The sequence below is a fragment of the Humulus lupulus genome, chromosome X (assembly GCF_963169125.1).
Source record: "Humulus lupulus chromosome X, drHumLupu1.1, whole genome shotgun sequence".
Lineage (NCBI taxonomy): Eukaryota > Viridiplantae > Streptophyta > Magnoliopsida > Rosales > Cannabaceae > Humulus > Humulus lupulus.
The window spans coordinates 94,134,201-94,154,119 of NC_084802.1; the positions used below are offsets into that span (position 1 = coordinate 94,134,201).

Here is a 19,919-nt window from a genome sequence, read left to right on the forward strand (position 1 = left end):
TTTAAAATGTTTCTATATCTTGGTTCCCATAGGTATCAAGTGTTTTCCTTTGTTACAGAATAAAGATATAACTCACTTTAGAAAAAAGTTGTTCCAATAGTGTACCAAAAACTCGGCCAAATAAAACTTTAGCATACAATATAGCATGATGCATACTTAGATAACATTAATTAATAACTTATTATTTACTTTTATGCTATTTTTATTAATTTATTATTTTTTTAGTGTTAGCATTAAATGTAAATGTAGGCTTTTTAATTCTTTTTTATTTCTTGTGGGATAATAATAAATAAATTCTTTATATTTTAAATAAATATTAAATGAACATTAATGGATGATTCATTTTTGCATCAACTTTTACAATTGTGCTCTAAAAATTGTGTCAAATATGTGACTTATTGAATAGCATGGCCTGATAAAATGCATAAGTTGGGCATTCAAATTAGTTTTAGTTTTTTTTTTTCATAATCTGAATCTGAGGAATTCGCCTGATTCCACATAAGGAAAAGACCTTGAACCTGAATCAAATTTAAACTTTAGTTATATCTTCCTTTGCTCAACCATATTTATTTATTTATTTATTATTTTTTTATTTAGGGAACGATACTTGTTTTGATGGAATAATAAGACAAGTGCGATACCCTTTAATCACATGAGGATTAGACATTTACAAAACATAGTTCCTTTGCTCAACCATATGTGAAACAGCATAAAAAAGCCAAAAGGGATGCATACCAAAACTGACTGCTATGCTGAAGTACTTGGTACTTTCGACAATATGCTTTGATAGTGCAATTGAGCCAGTCAAGAAGCTCAACATAGATCCTGCACCTGTAGCCTGAAAAACATATCCAATTAAGTTTTGGAGTAAATTGGTTTGATATATTGCAGCAACAATCTCAGGTTACATCTGATGCTAGTACCTGACAAAAATGCAAATCATGTCCAGGATGATCAACAAGGCTTGCATAGTTAACTTTCGTCACCTGTGGATGGGACGCCAGAAACTCAGCAATCGTTTGTGCATTACTCTGCCAAAGAAAGAAATGCATTAAAATATACAATATAGTACTCCATATAAGTATTAACTTTACAACTTTGAAATTAATGTAAAAGAGCAGATGGTACAACAAATATTTGCATCTGATGAATCTCATGTTAAGTTAGAAGGTAAAGCATTAATTACTAACATAATTCAAACTTACCCAAGATGCACAACACAAGTTCAAGTACATATAACAGAGTTACAATATTGTTTTGAATTAGTTATGTGAAGTCAAGACAATGTATATGATAAATGACGAGGCTATAATTCATAACTACAAGAAATAAATATTAAATAATTACGACCTTAATAAGTCAGAGCTTTACAATTGTAAAAAAGGATTATAAGAACATTATAAAGTGATAAAAGCATGAAGTTTCACCTGCTGCTTCTCAATTCATAAAGCCATTGTCTTAATTCCTCGTAAGCAGAGCCAACAATCAAATGGAGCCAACCCAAACCCTTCTGCATTTTGTAGAAAGTACAACTCTTTTGCTAATCTGAAAAAAAAATTATAATAAGGGCCTAAAGTTATAAATTATAACATTACAGTTCACAGTAAAGAAAGTCCATGCATAACCTTTCCCCTCTTACAGCCAGTACACCTGCCATCACATCACTGTGCCCAGCAATGAACTTGGTAGCTGAGTGCATAACAATGTCTGAATGAATCAAAATCCAACAGTTTTATAGAGGAAATAAAAAAGAGTAATCTGTAGAATGTAAAGTTCATGTTTTATATTGCTACCAGCTCCTAGTTCTAGAGGTTGTGACACTACAGGAGACATTATACTGTTATCCACCAAGACAAGAGCATCATGAGCATGAGCCATTTTAACTATTTCCTGAAGATGCACAAAATAAATAAAGAAAAATGATTTCACTTTAAAAACATTACCAAATCATTCAATTATGACATTTCTGGCAACAAATAATTGAATAACTACATAATTCTTTTATTGATTCTATCAACAACAAGTTTAATGTCTAAGAAAATGTCAGACAGCCAGGAAAGATCGTTCTCTACATGGGTTACAATAGATATCCAAGTAATTCATCAGCCTTTTGAGAAAGGATAAACCCACACACAGCATATAATTCAAAGAGTACAAGTGTCATATTTGGGCATTAATTTAAGTTTATCTTCTCTGTTTCTTTTAAGCATTTACCAGAAGTAACATTAAAAAAGAGAGAATAAAAAGGAATGAGAAAATATAATAGCCAGATATCTTACATGAATATTAGAAACCATTTGTCGAGGATTTGTGGGACTCTCCAGCCAGACAAGCTTTGTCTAGGGACCAATTGCAGATGCTATTTCATCTAAACTATTTGTATCAACTCTTCTACACATTATAAGCATGATACTTTCAGATTTTACTCTGAGGCTTCATAATATATATGAAAAGTAAGCTGCACTTACTTCACCACGACCCCTGTCTTTGGAATTACTTTTGATAGCAACCTATCAGAACCACCATAAATGTCTTCTCCAGCAACAATCTCTTCACCTAAAATCACATTATTATATCTTAAGAAAAAAAATTCAAATAAGACAGCAGCTACAAATTCCACCAAGGACCATAAAGGCATAAACGATAACCTAGTCATTAGAAAATATCCACAAGCCAAGAGATACCTCTTCATGGTAAATTTATTTTATAAACCGAAGGACCCAAATCCATCTCATATGTTAGACAAGAATATATCCACTTTAATTCATTAAAAATATATCCAATTCATTGGAATATCCATATTGATGCATGCTGCATTTATTATTTTAAAATTGTAAAAAGAAAATACTGTAACTTCAACTTAGTGATAAATAATTAAAGATACAGAAGAAAAAGGAAAAGAAAAGGGAAGTACCAGTCCCAACAAGATGGGATACAGCAGACAAAGCAGCCATTCCACTAGTGAAGCAAAAAGCATGATCTGCTTTATCCAGCTTGGCCAAAAGGCTATACAATAGAATAAAGCTCAGCATAAAAAATACTCCCAGAACAAGGAAAAAGTAGCAATATTTGAGATTATACAACAATTACTTTGACTCATATTAGTAACAAAAGAAATCAGACCTTTCAAGAACATCTCGTGTAGGATTTCCACTTCGAGTATAATCATGTTATCCCCAAAAAATTGGAGATCGATGACGTGGCGATATAGGTGACAAGTGGCAGTACATGGTCCGTAAACGACACATTAATAGTCGTTTAAAATACATTGGCTCCTTAGAGTTGTGATAAAGTGATCTTGCTTAAGAGTGGCCCGGTAGACCAATGAAGAATTTTGACTGGCCAGTCAAGTGTCATGACCGGCCAGGCATGACCTTGTCCGACCAGTCATATGGTTGTCTGCCCAGGCATGACCTTGTCCGCCCAGGCATGACCTTGTCCGCCCAGGCATGACCTTGTCCGACCAGTCATATGGTTGTCTGCCCAGGCATGACCTTGTCTACCCAGGCATGACCTTGTCTACCCAGGAATGACCTTTTCTGCCCAGAAATTACCTTGCCTGCCCAGGCATGACTTTGTCCGACCAGGCATGAACTTGGCTGATTGGTCATGACCATGTCCGACCAGTCAAGTGCATGTCTGCACAGCTAAGTGCATGTCTGCCCAGTCAAGTGCATGACTGCCTAGTAGAGGTGTGGCCGACCAGACTAAAGGTGATATGGGTCGACCAGGTAGAGGAGGACTATGTCAAGATTCCCAGAAACGGCTTCAACAAGAATCGGTCTTGGAATACGCGGGAATCTCTCATTTATCCCATGATTGTAGTATACTGTTATATTTTGAATATTGTTGTAATTTAAATATAATGAGAATAATAAAATATCCCGATTATGGGGGATATCAGCTGTACGATCCTGAGCCTATAAATACAAGGCTTATGGCATCATAAGGGGGGACTTTTGATTCGATTATAATTTTCTAGAGAGAGAGAGTACTTGTATTTGAGAAAATTCTTGTATTCTTGTAATCTGCACTGAAGAATCTCAGTTGGCTCAGATTCATCTGATCTTGAGTGCAGATCTATAATCACAACTCAAAGTGGATTAGGCTATTACCAACATATTGGGGCTGAACCACTATAAAAATTACGTGTGTTATTTACTTTCTTTTCAAAATTGTCTGTGTCGTTTATTTCTCTTGAAGGTTTTTGTCGTTTTTGACGTCTACACGTCGTTGGCCAAAAACGCGGTCAACAAATCATAAGGACCATTTTCTGTTGCTGAAGGCTGCAATTAAAGCATAGAACAGTCAAGTTACAATGAAGCTTAGAAAGTAAGAATTATATAAATAAAGTTGTAGAGATTTGTCACCGTTCGCCACTCCGAGAAAGAGGCGCCGCTCACGGTTGTCACATGAACGGTCTGCCCATGCCCACCATCTGTGTTGCATGCCCAAAGTGAAGAGAAGAGTGTGAGATTTAGAGAGAGAGGAGTGATAGCGACTGAGTTCTTCAGAATGAAATGAGTAGAGGAATATAAAGGACAGAGGCGGTTGGGTTTGCTTTAGTAGAGAGGGTGATAATGTGATGAGAGATTTAGCGAAGACATAAAAATAATCCAGATCTGGAATGGGGAAAGAGAAGATAGGTAGAATAGAGGAAAGAAAATGCGAGCTCTGGGTTTAGGTTGAATATTGTATGGAAAATTCTAAGAGAGAATAGAACGGGAAGAGGGAAAAGGGAAGACAAAACTAGACTTGCGAAAGTATAACAATACGTTTTCATTTTAGTTTGCCACTTAACAATTTAAAAGCCCGCCTTTATTTTAACTTGCATTATTCTTTACCGCTTTTATTTTTACATTAGATATTATAATACTTTTTGAATAAACTTATATTTATGTGTTGTGGAAAGTGGTATTTGGTGCAGTGGGGTTCACTCAGGTCGCGACTTGACCACGAACCCAGTCATTTCCCACGTTTTTTCCCACTTAAATTCCTCCAAAAATCTATCCAAACATATCCAAATCCCACAATCAAAGTTCCCAAACATCCTAATTTCCCAAAACCATCATAACCCAAGTCTTAATCAATCGAAAACTCATCAAAAGATAAAATCCAAATCAAGCTTAAAGCCTCAAAAACTTAAAACTTAGATTACCTCTGATTGAGTCGTTTTCCAACTAAATCCTTCGACTAATAAGCTTCTAATCTTCCCTAGAATCACTATGCCTCGATCCTTGCCTGAATCCGAGTCCTAAAACTCGAGTTTCCTTCAAAAATGTGATCGGTGTTGAAAAGGGAACGGGAGAGAGAGGGAGAGAAAGAGAACATTTTGAATGTTCTTTTATATTTCTAACAGGTTACTTCGAGCTTAAGTAACCTCAAGCAAATCCTAATGCTCAGGGTCCCAAAAATGCCCTAGAAGTAAAATAATCAAAATTCCAAGAATTCCCTCATGATCTCACTAACTCCCAATATATCATCAAATAATCATTCCCATTACCCAATATTCTGGTAATGTGCTAAATACCCATTGACTCACTCCGAGTCAAGTATAGGTCTCGTTGTGACTTTCCCACTATCCTGCTCCCTAGGATCGTTGTGTCAAGTAACCAAAACATACTCACATAATAATGTGGTCTCACACACACATATCACATATATGCCAAATATTCCCAAAATGGGCCAAATTATGAAAATTTCCCAATTAAATAGAAATGGGCCCACATGCATGTTTAATACACCTAAACATGCATATCAAGTCATATTATAATATAACTCACATAATCACATAATTATGCACATTAATATCACATAATCACATAATTCTATAATTTTCCATCCTGGCCCCCTAAGCCTTATTAGGAAATTTGGGACGTTACAACTATCCCCCCTTACATAAATTTTGTCCTCAAAATTTTATCTGACTAGCCCAAAATATCAATCCCGCACATCTGATTCCAGTTCCCAGGTTGCTCCTTTGACCATACTATTTCGTATAATACCTTAACCAAAGGTACAACTTTGTTTCTCAGAACCTTGTTCTTTTTGTCTCATATCTGAGCTGGCTATTCCTCACAAGATAACTTAGCCTCTAATTCTAGATTCTCATAACTCAACACATGAGTCTCATCTAACACATGTTTCCTCAACATGGAAATATGAAATACATTGTATACGGTCGACAACATGGTTAGTAGAAATGCACCATAGCACTTGTGTGTGTGCTTGTGAATGGTATGCCTGGTGAGCATGCCGTAGACTACCACGTATTTTTCCTATTTTTAGTTAATTTATTTTTTTAACATTTAAAAGAAAAAATAAGAAAATAAAGAGGCAAGTTTTATTTTTAGACTTGTAATCATTTTGGAAAGTTGGAAAATTTGGGTAATGAGTGTGAATGGCCTTAATTGGTCGAGTAGAGAGAGAGAGTGTGTGTAGGGAGGTGGTCAACTAAGGAGGGTGAGGGGATCAAGGGATTGGTTTCCATTTATGTTAGGCCAGTCAATCTTAACCCTTTTTCTATCAAGGCAAAAGATTAGGAAATCAAATCCTAGAAATTACCTTTTCTTTTCCCATTTGCTTTGTGATAGGCTTCTAGGGTTTTATAAGGAATAGTGGGATTTAAGAGCCCCATTTTGGAGCTGTGTGGTGTAGATAGAGAAAGAGAGTGCGTGAGAGAGAGGAAGAGGGAGAAGGATAAGAGCTCATGGGAGAGGAGAGAAAGAAGAATGAAGAGAAGAGGAAAGGGATTTCAAGCCCTAGGTATGTCTTGAATTGGTTTTGGTTTTGATTCTTAAGTCTAATTCTTCTCCTCAATTCTAAGGGTTTGTTTCTCTCTGTTCTTTGTGATGGTGTTCAAAAATTGTAGGTGCCAAAAGTGTGTTCTTGCTTTTGTATTGTGAACATAATCAAGGAAGGTAATGGATCCCTCCCTCAATCTATGTTTGTTTTGATGCTTGATTTTGTTCAAGTTTTGAAATTTGGGTTGTTGTTTGGCAAGAAATTTTGTGTTTAAATCTTTTGTTTATTGATTTTGTCTTGATTTTAAAAACGTGACGATTTTGTATATTTTTGGGTTTTCGAAAATCCTTGTGAGGACTATGATTTTATGTGGAAGTTTGTTGTGAGTCTTTATTGTTTTAAAGATAAAATTGGGATGATAATCCTTATAGGTTTCGTGCAACATGATTATAGGCTTAGTTTCATTTTTTTTTTCTTATGTTGCTATGTTGATATGATATAATAAATTAAAATGCATGAAAGAGTTGTGGAAACATTGTTACTGGAAATAGGGGCATGTTATGTTTATGTGAATTGAATGACATGTTGACTAGAGGAGGAAATAGATACTTCATGACCTTTATAGATGATTGCTCTAGATATAATTATGTGTATTTGCTTAAGAGTAAGGATGAGGCATTTAATGCATTAATCTATAAAGCTAAAGTAGAAAATCAATTGGAAAGGAAAATAAAGACTCTTAGAAGTTATAGAGGTGGTGAATATTTTTTAAATGATTTTAACGTGTTTTGTGAACAACATGACATTATACATGAATGCATTGCACCATACATTCCACAACAAAATGGAATAATTGAAAGAAAGAATAGGCCTTATCTTGATATGATTAACTCTATGCTCTTATATGCTAAATTGTGTTATAATTTGTGGGGAGAAGCTTTGCTTGCTGCTTGTCATATATTGAATCAAATTCCTATGAAAAAGAACAATGTATCTCCGTATGAGTAATGGAGTAGAAAGAAGCCTAACCTAGGCAATCTTAAAGTGTGGGGTGCCTTGCTTATTGCAAGAGTACAGGGCCTAAAAAGACCAAGTTGGGTCCAAGGGCCGTAAAGTGTGCATTTGTTGGGTATGCCTCAAATAGCAAGGCCTATAGGCTATTAGACTTAAGACTTTAATGTGGTAATTAAATCAAGAGAAGTGGAGTTCTTTTAGAATATGTTATATTGCGATAGAAACTCTCAAGAGTCCACAAGTGTTGGAGAATATCTTAAAGAGAAAGATCCAAAGGTTGATGAGCAACCAATATTGCCTCGGATAAGCCAAAGGCTTAAAGAGTTAGAGCCAATTGAGAAAGGTTCTCAAGTAGAGATACTCTACGATAGACTTGAAGAAGTCATATGAAAATTTCATATGATTCTTCAAGTTGAGGATGATCCCAAAACCTACCAATAAGCAATGTCTTCGAGAGACTGTTTTTTGGAAGGAGGCAATAAATGATGAGGTGGATTCAATTATGTATGGTTTATGTTTTCATTACGTCACAGTGGGACTTTATATTTTATTTTATTTACAAGATTGCATAAAAATACTATATTTTTATTTTAAACTATTGGGCCCAAATTGCATGTTTTGACAAGGTCCCATTGAATTTTTTTCCTAAAATAGTATTTTTCTAATAAATATGAAATGAGCAATGTTTTTACAAAGTAAATAGTTTAGGGCATTCTTACAAATGGCATCGGAGCCTAGGTTGTTCATGTTTCCAAGGACCCTACACATACATGCTAAAGACCGGAAAATCTCACCTCACCGTGGCGTAAGTATTTTCTTTAATTGTCATTTGCTTTCTTTATTTTAAATAGCTAGTTTTGTAACTAAATTATAGAAAAAAGCCACCTATTATTAGAATCACCAAGAAATAACTACTTAAGGAGATCTATGAAACAGCTAAGATAGAAGTTGACATCAATGATGGAGATTGGCGAATTACAGTGTTGGAGAAGATGCAGATGGTCTGTGAACGCTTCCAAGGGATCATCAACAAAAGAGGGGCAATCTTGTGGCCCATAAAACAACATTAGGTGCTGAGAGAAGTACTGGCAGAGAATTCAGAGGTCCTCCTTTGGTGGGTCATGGTGTGGCATGGAGCCTTCAAGGAGGATTTGGAGTTTTTTTACCTTCAAGTACACTTTCTACAAGTTGATGGAGTACTTCGACTTCCAACGAATGGAGATGCTCTTGGTTCAAAACGACATAGGAGAGTTGGTAAAAAGGTTGAGACCGTTCATGACAGGAAGGTGAGATGGTGCTCTACGAGCTGCTATATGTCATCCCAGAGGTGGATGATAGGAGAAAGGCTTTAGCGATCGATCTCGAGTACTTCCACATTTTGGAGGGTATCTTTAACTATTGTTCATGGGATGAGTCAATAGCAGAGGACTAGAGTCCTTTTCAAAATTCCACCAAATATTTCTATTTAAATAAATGGGACTTCCATGAAGACCCTTGAATTTTTTTGGATTATTATGGTTATGTTGGATGTTTTGATTATGGGGCACTTTTGAGTAACTCTGGATATTTATAAGTTCTATCTATATTTCTCTCTCTTTGCAAACTCTAGATGTTGTATGGATATAAGTATGCATGGAAACCTTGGCCATTAGCTCTTAAGTAATAAAAAGACTATGTGATTATCCTCTCTTATGATTTTGGTGCCTTAGAATTTCATCATGTCGACAAGAGGAAGAGGCACAAGAGGTGGCAGGGGAAAGGGAGGAGATCAAGGAGGAGGAGGTACCTCTACAAACCCTAATACTGCTGAAATCCCTAACATGAGAATGCAACCATCTTAGCCAGTAGCCCCAACTGTACCAGCGATGGATTTAGCTGCAGAAGTAGCAAGGTTTAGAGAATAGTTAAGGCAGAGGGACGAAGAGTTGGCCTAAGCCCGACAAGTACCCCAAGCATCCCAAGTATCGTTGGTACAACTTGAGCCTCCAATATCACCACTTGCACCATTTCTAATGGCCTATGATTTTGAGCCAGTCTATGAATGCTTTAGGAAACAATCTCTACCTAACTTTGAAGGGAAAGCCCACCCTATGGTGGTAGAAGATTGGTTGAAGTCAGTAGAGGCTATCATTGACCATATGGAGCTGAATGACCATCAGATAGTTTCATGTGCAGCTCACGTACTTAAAGTGGATGCAAGGATATGGTGGGATGTGGTAAAGCAAACCCGTGACCTACACACTATGACCTGGGCAGACTTTGTGCAAGCGTTTAGCAAAAAGTATTACAATGCAGCCGTACTGGCAACAAGGGTTGATGAATTTGTGACCTTGGTTCAGGGAAGACTTTCTCTCACTGCATATGCTCATAAATTTGATAGGTTGGCACGGTTTGCACCTAAGATAGTGTTGAAATTGGTTAAATACATGGTGGAAATGTTTATGCACGAAGAGGTGCTAAAATAATAACGATTTCACAAAAGCCAACATGTGAAAGTTGACTTTAAGTACAGGCAGCTTTAAATCTAAATTTTGGGTAAAAAATGTTTATTTGGAGTATATAAGAGTAACCAAAAAGTTTGGGAGCATTTGGACGTGTTTTGAGACACCTCATGGAGCCGAATTACAGGGGCACTGGCGATACGTCACCTCCTAGGGGGCGACTTGTTGCCTGGGTTCTCAAAACCCTAGAGAGAGAAAGTACCAGGCGACGTGTAACCTTGTATAGGGAGATGCATCTCCTAGTGCCGGTGATGTGTTGCCTGGTCCATTACAGAATGTGCGTATGGTTATGTGTTTTAGCTCCAAAAATTAAATTTAAATACCTAATCTCATTGGTTAAGTGCAATGAGGATCCTATACTATTTAAGGAGTTCAAATCAGTTAATTGGTGAATTGATCACTCACCTATCTCTCTCTTTGTTAAACATTCTCTCTTTCTCTAGTTATCAAGATTACTAGTTTTCTCCAAGAAACTCGTCAAGAATTGCTTGACTTGCATGAGTTTCAAGGCTTGTTAAATCCCAAATCTCATTATACTTAGTTGAATATTTAAGCAATAAGGGAAGGCTTGGAATAGAGGTTTTGGACAACAATATTATTATTTTGAATAAGCCATAGAATTTCCTCATCAAGTTTAAAGATTCAAGTTGCTCTAAATCAAAGGTTATATCTATCTAACCCTAACTTTGTTTTGTGTTACTCTATTGTGTTTTCATTGTTAGTATTAATGATTAAATGTTTCTAAGTTCATTTTATCATCATTTAATATTTTGTTTCTTATATAAAAGATTAACATTCATGTCATTAACATGTTTATTTGATTATCAAGAATTTCATTCACACTTTGAATTTGGATTTTGATTAACATCTACGGTTTTTAATATTGTATTATTCACATTATTTATTGTTGATTTGCAAAGTGTAAAGCCATATATTCCAACAGATAGTACCAACTGAGGCTATGCAATTCCAAAGGTTTGTGAAAGGACTAAAGCCCACGATTGTGAGGGATGTGAAGATGAACAATGCTGAGGTGGTTAGTTACGCTGAGATTTTGGAATAACCTCTTGGAAGGATAGTGCTACAAGAAGGGAGGCCAACAGAAACAAGGGCTTCCATAAGGGCAATAAGAGAAGGGCCTATGAGCGACAGAGCAGTGGCAATGACAAAAGGCCTAGACCCTTATGATGGTGTTCGAAAATTGTAGGTGCCAAAAGTGTGTTCTTGCTTTTGTGTTGTGAACATAATCAAGGAAGGTAATGGAGCCCTCCCTCAATCTATGTTTGTTTTGATGCTTGATTTTGTTGTAGTTTCAAAATTTTAGTTGTTGTTTGGTAAGAAATGTTGTGTTTAAATCTTTTTTTTTATTGATTTAATCTTGATGTTAGAAACATGACCATATTGGTTTTGATATTGTATATTTTTGGGTTTTCGAAAATCCTTGTGAGGACTATGATTTTATGTAAAAGTTTGTTGTGAGTCATTGTTGTTTTAAAGATAAAATTGGGATGTTAATGCTTATAGGTTTCATCCAACATGTATGTAGACTTAGTTTCATTTTTTTTCTTATGTTGATATGATATAATAAATTAAAAGGCATGAAAGAGTTGTGGAAACATTGTTAATGGAAATAGGGGCATGTTAGGATTTCATGAAAATATTAAGAGTTTTGATTTTTATTCTTGAAAGGTTTATATTAGGTTATTGTTGTTTCAATAAGTCTGGATGTCTTAATAAAATGTAAAATTGGACATTAGAAGCATGATAATAGGGTTTCGACCTAGGGTATATTAAAAGGTTGTGAAATTTTGTTTTGGTTTCTCTATTCTTTCTTTTATGCATTATGCTATATAGAAATTCAGCATTGGGTGTTTTATATGGTTTAGTATAGCTTAATTTTGGTGTTGTTAGTGTTTCATGCTAATGGTGTTGTTAAATCCATGAAGGTATAGAAGCATACTAGATTAATTTGTTAAAATTGTTTAATAGAAAAATTGTGAGTTATGAATATATATTGCTTGCTGAAATTTTGTTTAGCATTTTGGAAAATTGTTTTTTAAAGTATAATAAAAATATGTTTTGAAAACTTATGCCTTAAAATTAATGTGATGACATGCTTGCTGATTTTTATTTAGTTTCATGGAAACAAAATTTATTTAAAGGATATCAAATATATCTCTTAGTAATTTATGCCATAGTATTTATATATGATAAATGTGATTGTTCCATTCTTTAAATAGGTATTTTTCTCATTTATATTTATGTAGTTTTTATTTACAAAATAAATAAGTAAAATTATTTTTAAAAAGGTGAACAAAGAATTTATTTAATAAATGATAATGTAGTTGGACTTTTCCAGCTTTTATATATTTATGACATAAATGTAAAATTTTGTGATATAGAAAATGTTATTTTCAAAGAAACAAAATCTATCATGTATAATTATTTATTTTATTTGCCAGGATAAAATATGACTTTTGTTAAATTAATTACTCATGCCAAATTAATTATTTTAAAAGTGACTACAAAATTTTGTCACATTTTTAATTGTTAAAAACTAATAAATATGATTATCATTTTATACAATTAAAGCTAAAGACTTATTTTAGTAAATTAAATTTTTGTAATGAAATTTATGGATAGCAAGTATATGATTTAAAGTAATAAAATAGTAATAATCAAATTAACATTTTATTCTATGCTTGCTGAATTTTTGTGATATTGACAAGAAAATAAATGAATAAATATTACCAACTCCAAAACAAATTTTAAGAATCGCCCCATGTATGCATGCTACATGCAAGCTAAGTTTTACGTTCAAATATACGTCATTTTATTAAATGCATGATTCTTGTTTTGCAAGCATTAATGATTCACTAGTGGACTTAAGATTATTCTTTTATGATTTTATTTTAAATTACTGAATGTTTATAGTTTGGTGCAACATGTGCCACATGTGCATGGCCCATGCACACGAACATTTAATCTTACATAGTATGTATGTTGGGCATGTGTAATCTTACATGATTTTAAGACGAACGTTTGATTGTGATTCTAGGCTCATTGTGAAGTACCCCACACTTTATTTTTGCTTGGACTTGAGGTAACGAAATTAGCTAGAATTTTCTTTGAATTATGCTATGAAAAGTATGAGCTAATATGTTGCAAGAGCTATTGTGTTATGAAAATTATGAGCTTCTATGTTATGATATGAGTTGTTGTATATCTACTTGTATGTTGTATGAAAAACAGTAGGTTATAGCGTGCTGAATACGATACAACAAAGAAGTTACTAAGGATATGACATAACTCATAGGGCGGAGGCGCTGAGGTTATTCGAGGACCAGAGTTCATGTTTACCTTACAGAGGAGGTTTTTACTGGTTTATGCTTTTGTTGGTTACCTCATGATGTGACATGGACAATAGGGTGCCAAATCACATGATGTATGATTTGCTTATATTTATGAAGTCTTATGATTACGATATGAACATGATATGAATATGATGTGCTTTTCATTTATCATGATATGCCTTGAGTTATGTACATAGATTGCTTTGTGTTTCTTGTCAATTGTTGTATTTTGATTTTACTTCCTTACTGGGCTTTTAGCTCACTCCCTTACTTTCTCCCTTTCTGGTAGGCAATAGGGTTTCTTCTTGGCAAGTCGAGAATGTGTATGGTTGAGATCAACGACGCACCATATCCAGGGAACATGTGGATTAACACCCAATAAAGAAGTACCAACAATTCTCTGCGAAGATAATGTTGCATGTATTCCTCAACCTAATGAATGGTACATTAAAGGAGATAGAACCAGACACATTTCATCGATGTTCTTCTTCACACATGATCTTCAAAAGAGTGGCGATATTGATGTTCATCATATTCGATCAAGTGACAATCTTGCAGACTTACTTACAAAGTCATTACCAACATCAACGATTGAGAAGATGGTACATAAGATTGAAAAGCACTGATTAAAGGATCTTCACGAGCGTCAAAATGAGGGGGAGTAAATACACACTGCACTTTTTTTTTCCTTGGTTGAGTTTTTGTCCCGCTAGGTTTTTCTGCCATGGTTTTAATGAGGTAGTTTTTATGGACATCCAAGGGGGAGTATTTGATTAGTGCTCAAAAATTTCATTTTATTATTATTAAAGTTTAAAATAAATTAAATTTTAATTAATATTTTTATGGATTTATTATAATATATTTTATAATTGAAAATATCAATTTTAATTTAATGTGTTAATTTTCAGGAACTAAAATGAATTTGGGCATAAAGAAAAAGAAAGAAGAAAGAAAGAATCAAAATTAAAGAAGTTGGCATTTTTACAAAAAAAGGAAGCCCAAAAATCAGGCCCAAGCCTAATTTCCCTTCAACCAGCCTACTCCCTCTCTCCTCTCACCTGTGCTTGCCAAGTAGCGCGATCGCTGCCCACCATGTGTCCCACCAATCCGCGACCTACCAGCGACCCTCATGTGATAGGCGTTTGACCCACCTACCAGCCCCTACCGTGTGCCACATGTCGTGTCCCTATTGGTTGCGCCAATCAAAGATCAAATTGCTTTGTTTTTCTACTATTTTTTGGTCAAATTGCAATTCCATCAGCTCTATTTCCCCATTCTCAACACACTCCACCATCATGCAAATTAATAAGACCAAAAATAGCCATGATAACACTATAAATAAATAATATTAATTATTGTCTATGTTTTCGCTCAAGTGACATGTGGCAGTCTCCGAGTGTAGCTAGGTTCTCCAAGGGGGTTTAGTAATCTCTATTGAGCTCACTGCTTACTCTGAAGATAGGTTGTCCCACATCTTTAGAAAGCTCCTCGGGGGAAGGTTGTTCTCCAATGGACCACACCTAGAGAACCTTAAATACGTTAGCTTGAGTTTCCTCCATGTCAGTCCTCCAGATTTGCGAGAATACCTCTTAGAGTCTAGATGGTAGCACCAGGTGTTGCGTAGAGACCCTGACCCACAGTTAATTGTCTGACAAAGCTGCTATCCTATAGATCGTAGTGTCGAGCTCGTACAGGAGACAACAACATGTCCCAATGCCCCGCCTAATGTTGGAAAATGTGCAGCCACTCTCTGACCCTATCAGGAGCGTGTCTCCCTAGAAGATGGTGGGCTGCAACCTCGTAAATGGGCCCTGTGTCATACGCACGAGCCCACCACTACCTCTATCACAAAAAGGTGTATTAATTAGCTTTTAATCCCAATTACTTGGGAATATTTTTGTAATAACTTCCCATTAAGGGAATTTCTTGCTCTCAGCCTCTATAAATAGGGCTAGGGCATCCATTATAAGAGGATCCCCAGCTTTTGTTTTCAAGGCATTGCAAAAGCGCTGCTTAAAACTCCATAGAAGCTTGCCCAACAAAGCTTCACCAATCTTTATGCAATAGCCTCGTTGACTAGGGTTAATTAATAACCTAACCCACGTAAAATCTCTTTCTCTTTGCTGCATTTCTTTGAAGTTTTGTTTTATTACGTTGATAGCAAAAAAATGTAGTCAACATTTTGGTGCTTTCATTGAGAGCTTGAGGAAAGCTTTGAAGAGTTGACAATGGTGACCACTAGAAGAAACATTCCAAACGATATTGTGCCTCCCACTACAACTGAGGGTGGAAAACCCAGTCGACCACCTCCACCACCAAACCCGGAGGTGGCCCAGGAAGACTACGATGAAAATGCCGAGTATGATGGAGGAGCCACCAGAAGTGGTGGTTCTCAGAGGCCAAGTTGCCTCCCAGCAACAAAAAATTGATGTTCAGGAGGGGAACATAGCCGCCCTACAGGAGATGTTTAATGCCATGAAGGCTACTTTCGAAGTCCTAGGCAGCCAGTTGGCGTGCCACCTATGCATCCAACTGGAGTGCCACATGTTACGCCAGCGGGCGTGCCTACTGAGCACCCCACTGACATGGCGCAAGATTCGCCAACTGATCTGCCACCCACGCACCTAGTTTGAGTTGGAACCCCATCAGCCCAAGAAGATCGTGGCAAAGGCAAGGTTGATGAAGAACCTTTGGCTGGGAAAAAGAGAACTTGTTAGGCGTTCGAACCCATTAAGCCACCAAGAATGGGTGACGATAATCAAAGGTCAGGTGCCCGAAGATACTGCCAGGCCACTAGCATTTGTGGAGCCCAAGGCCTTCCGCCAGGTGTGCCGCAACAGAAAACGTTAGGCCTGGAGGTGGTGTCACGCCAACACCTCGACAACCTCAGAGAAATCTTAGCCAAAGGGGGAATAGGAGAAACGTCTCTGCCAACCGAGGATGGGGAATCAACATCTTAGTTACAAAGAAGTTGTTGACTCTGAGGGGGAAACTGAGGTAGGATACCCCGAGGACCATGGTAAGCACCATGCACAACCTGACTTGCGAGATGACCTGAACACTTGCAGGAAGAGAGAAACCCCCAAGGACAATCATGGGAGAGAACAATAGCCAGAACATCGAGATGAACTTAATGTTAGGAAGAGAGAAAACCCACCACAGAGTGTCAATCAAAATCGCGACCCTCTTTGTGTAGAGTAGGAGAGTTTGAAAAGGATAATGTTGAAGATAGCCCAGAGACAATGTCATGACTCCGACTCAGAGGATGAAGATGGGGAGACTTGTGCTCCACACATTATGGATGCCATTACCTCGAGGCTTCAAAATGCCAAACATTGATTTGTAAAGCAGAGGTACAGATCCAACCAACCATCTCTCGAAGTTCAACAGATTGATGTCGGGGCACCGCGTCTCCGAGGACGCTAAATGGCACGTCTTTCCGTTAAATTTGACAGGACTAGCAGATGAGTGGTTCAAGAAGCACAAGCAAGGATACATTCACTCGTGGCACCAACTCCCCTCCTCCTTCTGAAGACAATTCATAGATGCTCAGAAGTTGAATTTCGAGGTCAATGCTTTGGCCAACATAAAGCAGGGATCACTTGAGACCCTAAAAGCCTACATCAAACACTTTAAGGACGAAACAACTATGACCAAGAGGGTCGATAATGGCCAATAGCTGATGGCCCTACAAGCTGGCATCCAAGAAGGTTCCCCACTATGAAATGACCTCCAGCGAAGAGGATGCCACAGACTCGACAACTTCATACGTCTAGCCCAAGAATACGTCAACTAGCAGGATGCCCAGATTGGAGCCTTTGGAGGACCAGTTCATTTCCCTCCTCCATTGTTCCCAAGCACCGTGGCTTCGGGAACCCAGTACTCACCATACATGCCAGCCCAAATGATTCTTATGACCTCTCCACACTTCAACCCAGTTCTTCCATCAGCTGGCTTTAGTGTTGTTCCCACAGATGGCTTCAGTGTCGTTCCCATAGCTGGCATCAGTGTCGTTCCCGTGGCTGGTTTCAGTGTCGCGCCCTCCGGCTATGGAGCATCTACCACTAAATTTAGTGCTTTACAACCTGCATTCAGTGCTGGAACAACGACTCTAGCCCCAACAGCGGCACCCAGAGAGAACCCCAACAGTAGCAAACATGGGGGAAAAGGGAAGGGTAAGAAGCCCAAGAGGATTGGATCATCTCCAGATGAGAAGTATGCTACCCAGTACTTCGAGTAAGTGAACTTCGTGGATACTTAGGAGAATATTTTCCTGGCCACAGAGTAGTAGGTCAACTACTAGAAGCCACAACCTATGCGGAGGGATCAGGAGAGAAGAGATTCCACTAACTTTTGTCGGTTCCACAATGATGTGGAACACCACACCAACTAGTGCATGCAACTTAGAGATGAGATTGAGAGTCCCATAAAATTGGGGAACCTCCACCAGTGTGCTAGGTCTAGAGCATGCCCAGCCCAGGCTCCAACTGAAGGATTGCCTCCATGGCAGGTGGTTCCCCAGGCTCCAGGCCAAGTGCCCATCACCCCACAGCAATAGGTCGGCCATGGACCTCCCCTTGGTGAACGGAAGAGTAGGGAGTGTAACGCCCTGGATAGCCAAGACCATTACATTATGTATTTTAAATAATGTTGGACTTGCTAGTCAAGTCATTTGGATATAAACGTGTAAGTAAGGATAATTAACAGATTAGGGTTTAAATTTTTTTATCATAGGAATAGTGATTTTCATTTAAAAGTTTGAGTCTGTAAATAGGATCCCAAAATAAGTGTTTACAAGGCATTTATAACTCCAAAAGTAATTACAACATAAGCCAGCCTAAGAGACAAAATGAAAGTTTGGCTCTAGTCCATGTTGAATCCTCGGCCGTAGCGGTCGAGCAGCTGCAAATGTACACATTGCCCCAAAAGCTCTCCAAATCATAGCTGGTCCAGCGTCCTTTTTCCCTTACCTGCACCACATAGCACCTGTGAGCCCATGCTTAGCAAGAAAAATTAAATCAACAAATTCAAATAAGCAACAGAATATAAATAACAAGCTTAGCAGTAACAACCCTGCTCAAACATTCACATAGCTCAACTTAAACAATCAATGAGTTAGACAAGTACAGACAATACTTCTAACTATTGAGGTGGCGTTTGGGCTAGCCAAGTGCATATTTCACTCTTAGGTTGTCCTAGCCAAATGGCATACGTTCGACACACTTATTGCCATCCTCGACGCCCTTAGGCTGAGCTTTCAGATTAGATATAATCAACCAAATATATTGCATAACACACAATCAGATACATCATATACAAGCATGCCTAATAGATAATCACAAGTACATTCATGTTCATTAATAGGGCCCGAGCCCTAACCACAACTAGGGTGCAGTTTTCTTACCTCAAGTCCCGAGTTGATAGTGTATGGCGATCCCGAGTGCGACCCCGAGCGAGATCCCTACTTCCAAGCCCTAACAGTATAACCTAGTCACAACGCAATAATGGCTAATCATTAAGATCAAAACTAATTAAAAGCTTTGAAATTACTTACTAGCCTCCAGGACCTCAAATTCTACTAAACCCGATAGTAGAACCCTTCCCGAGCCTTTAGGTTTGAGTTCTCGAGCTTAAAAATCCCATTTGGCCAAAATCCCCAATTTGAGTCGCGACGCCCCCCACAAGCGCTGCGGCCCTATACAAGTCATAGAGAAAAATCCATAAGTTCCCTAGACACTCACTGCGGCGCAACCCACCCAGCACTGCAGTACTAAGGCGACTCAGTGAACCTCCCTTAGCCTGTGAGTTCATGCGGGCCGCGACGCTCTAGGAACAGCGCCACAGTGTGACCCCGCAAACTTAGGGTCTGATTGGTTCGCGATTAGAAAACTGTATTTTTGAAAAGTGGGATTCTGAAATGAAAATCTGAATTTAGTGACTGAAAACATGTTTCTGAAAATGCGATTGGTTCAATGTCAGTAAACTGTTTTTGAGTTTTAAAAAACTGAATCTGTGATTGGGATTAAATTTGAAAATATAACAGATACTGAATACGTGATTGGATTAGCTGAAAGTAAAATTTAATTATATTGATAAATTAAAATTTAATAATAGTGCATTAATTAAATTCATAACAATATTGCATTGTAATTAACTTTGATTTTTTTTATAAATTAAAGTTATATTTTTTTAGGGCATGATTGATTAGTGATTTAAAAATTGTATTTTGAAAAAGTATGATTCTGAAAAAAGAATCTAGATTTAGTGTTTGAAAATATGTTTATGAAAATGTGATTGAATGTATTGT

The 19,919-nt window shown here is 37.2% G+C and overlaps 1 protein-coding gene and 1 pseudogene across 1 annotated transcript; one reads left to right on the forward strand and one right to left on the reverse strand.

Moving 5' to 3' along the window:
* Positions 1–599: 599 nt before the first annotated feature.
* On the reverse strand, positions 600–6,579 carry LOC133806057 (cystathionine beta-lyase, chloroplastic-like; annotated as a pseudogene).
* Positions 6,580–9,770: 3,191 nt separating this feature from the next.
* On the forward strand, positions 9,771–11,322 carry LOC133806059 (uncharacterized). The gene is made up of 2 exons (XM_062244193.1): positions 9,771–10,211; positions 11,203–11,322. The coding sequence occupies exons 1-2, from the start codon at positions 9,771–9,773 to the stop codon at positions 11,320–11,322; spliced, it is 561 nt and encodes a 186-aa protein (XP_062100177.1).
* Positions 11,323–19,919: the final 8,597 nt, after the last annotated feature.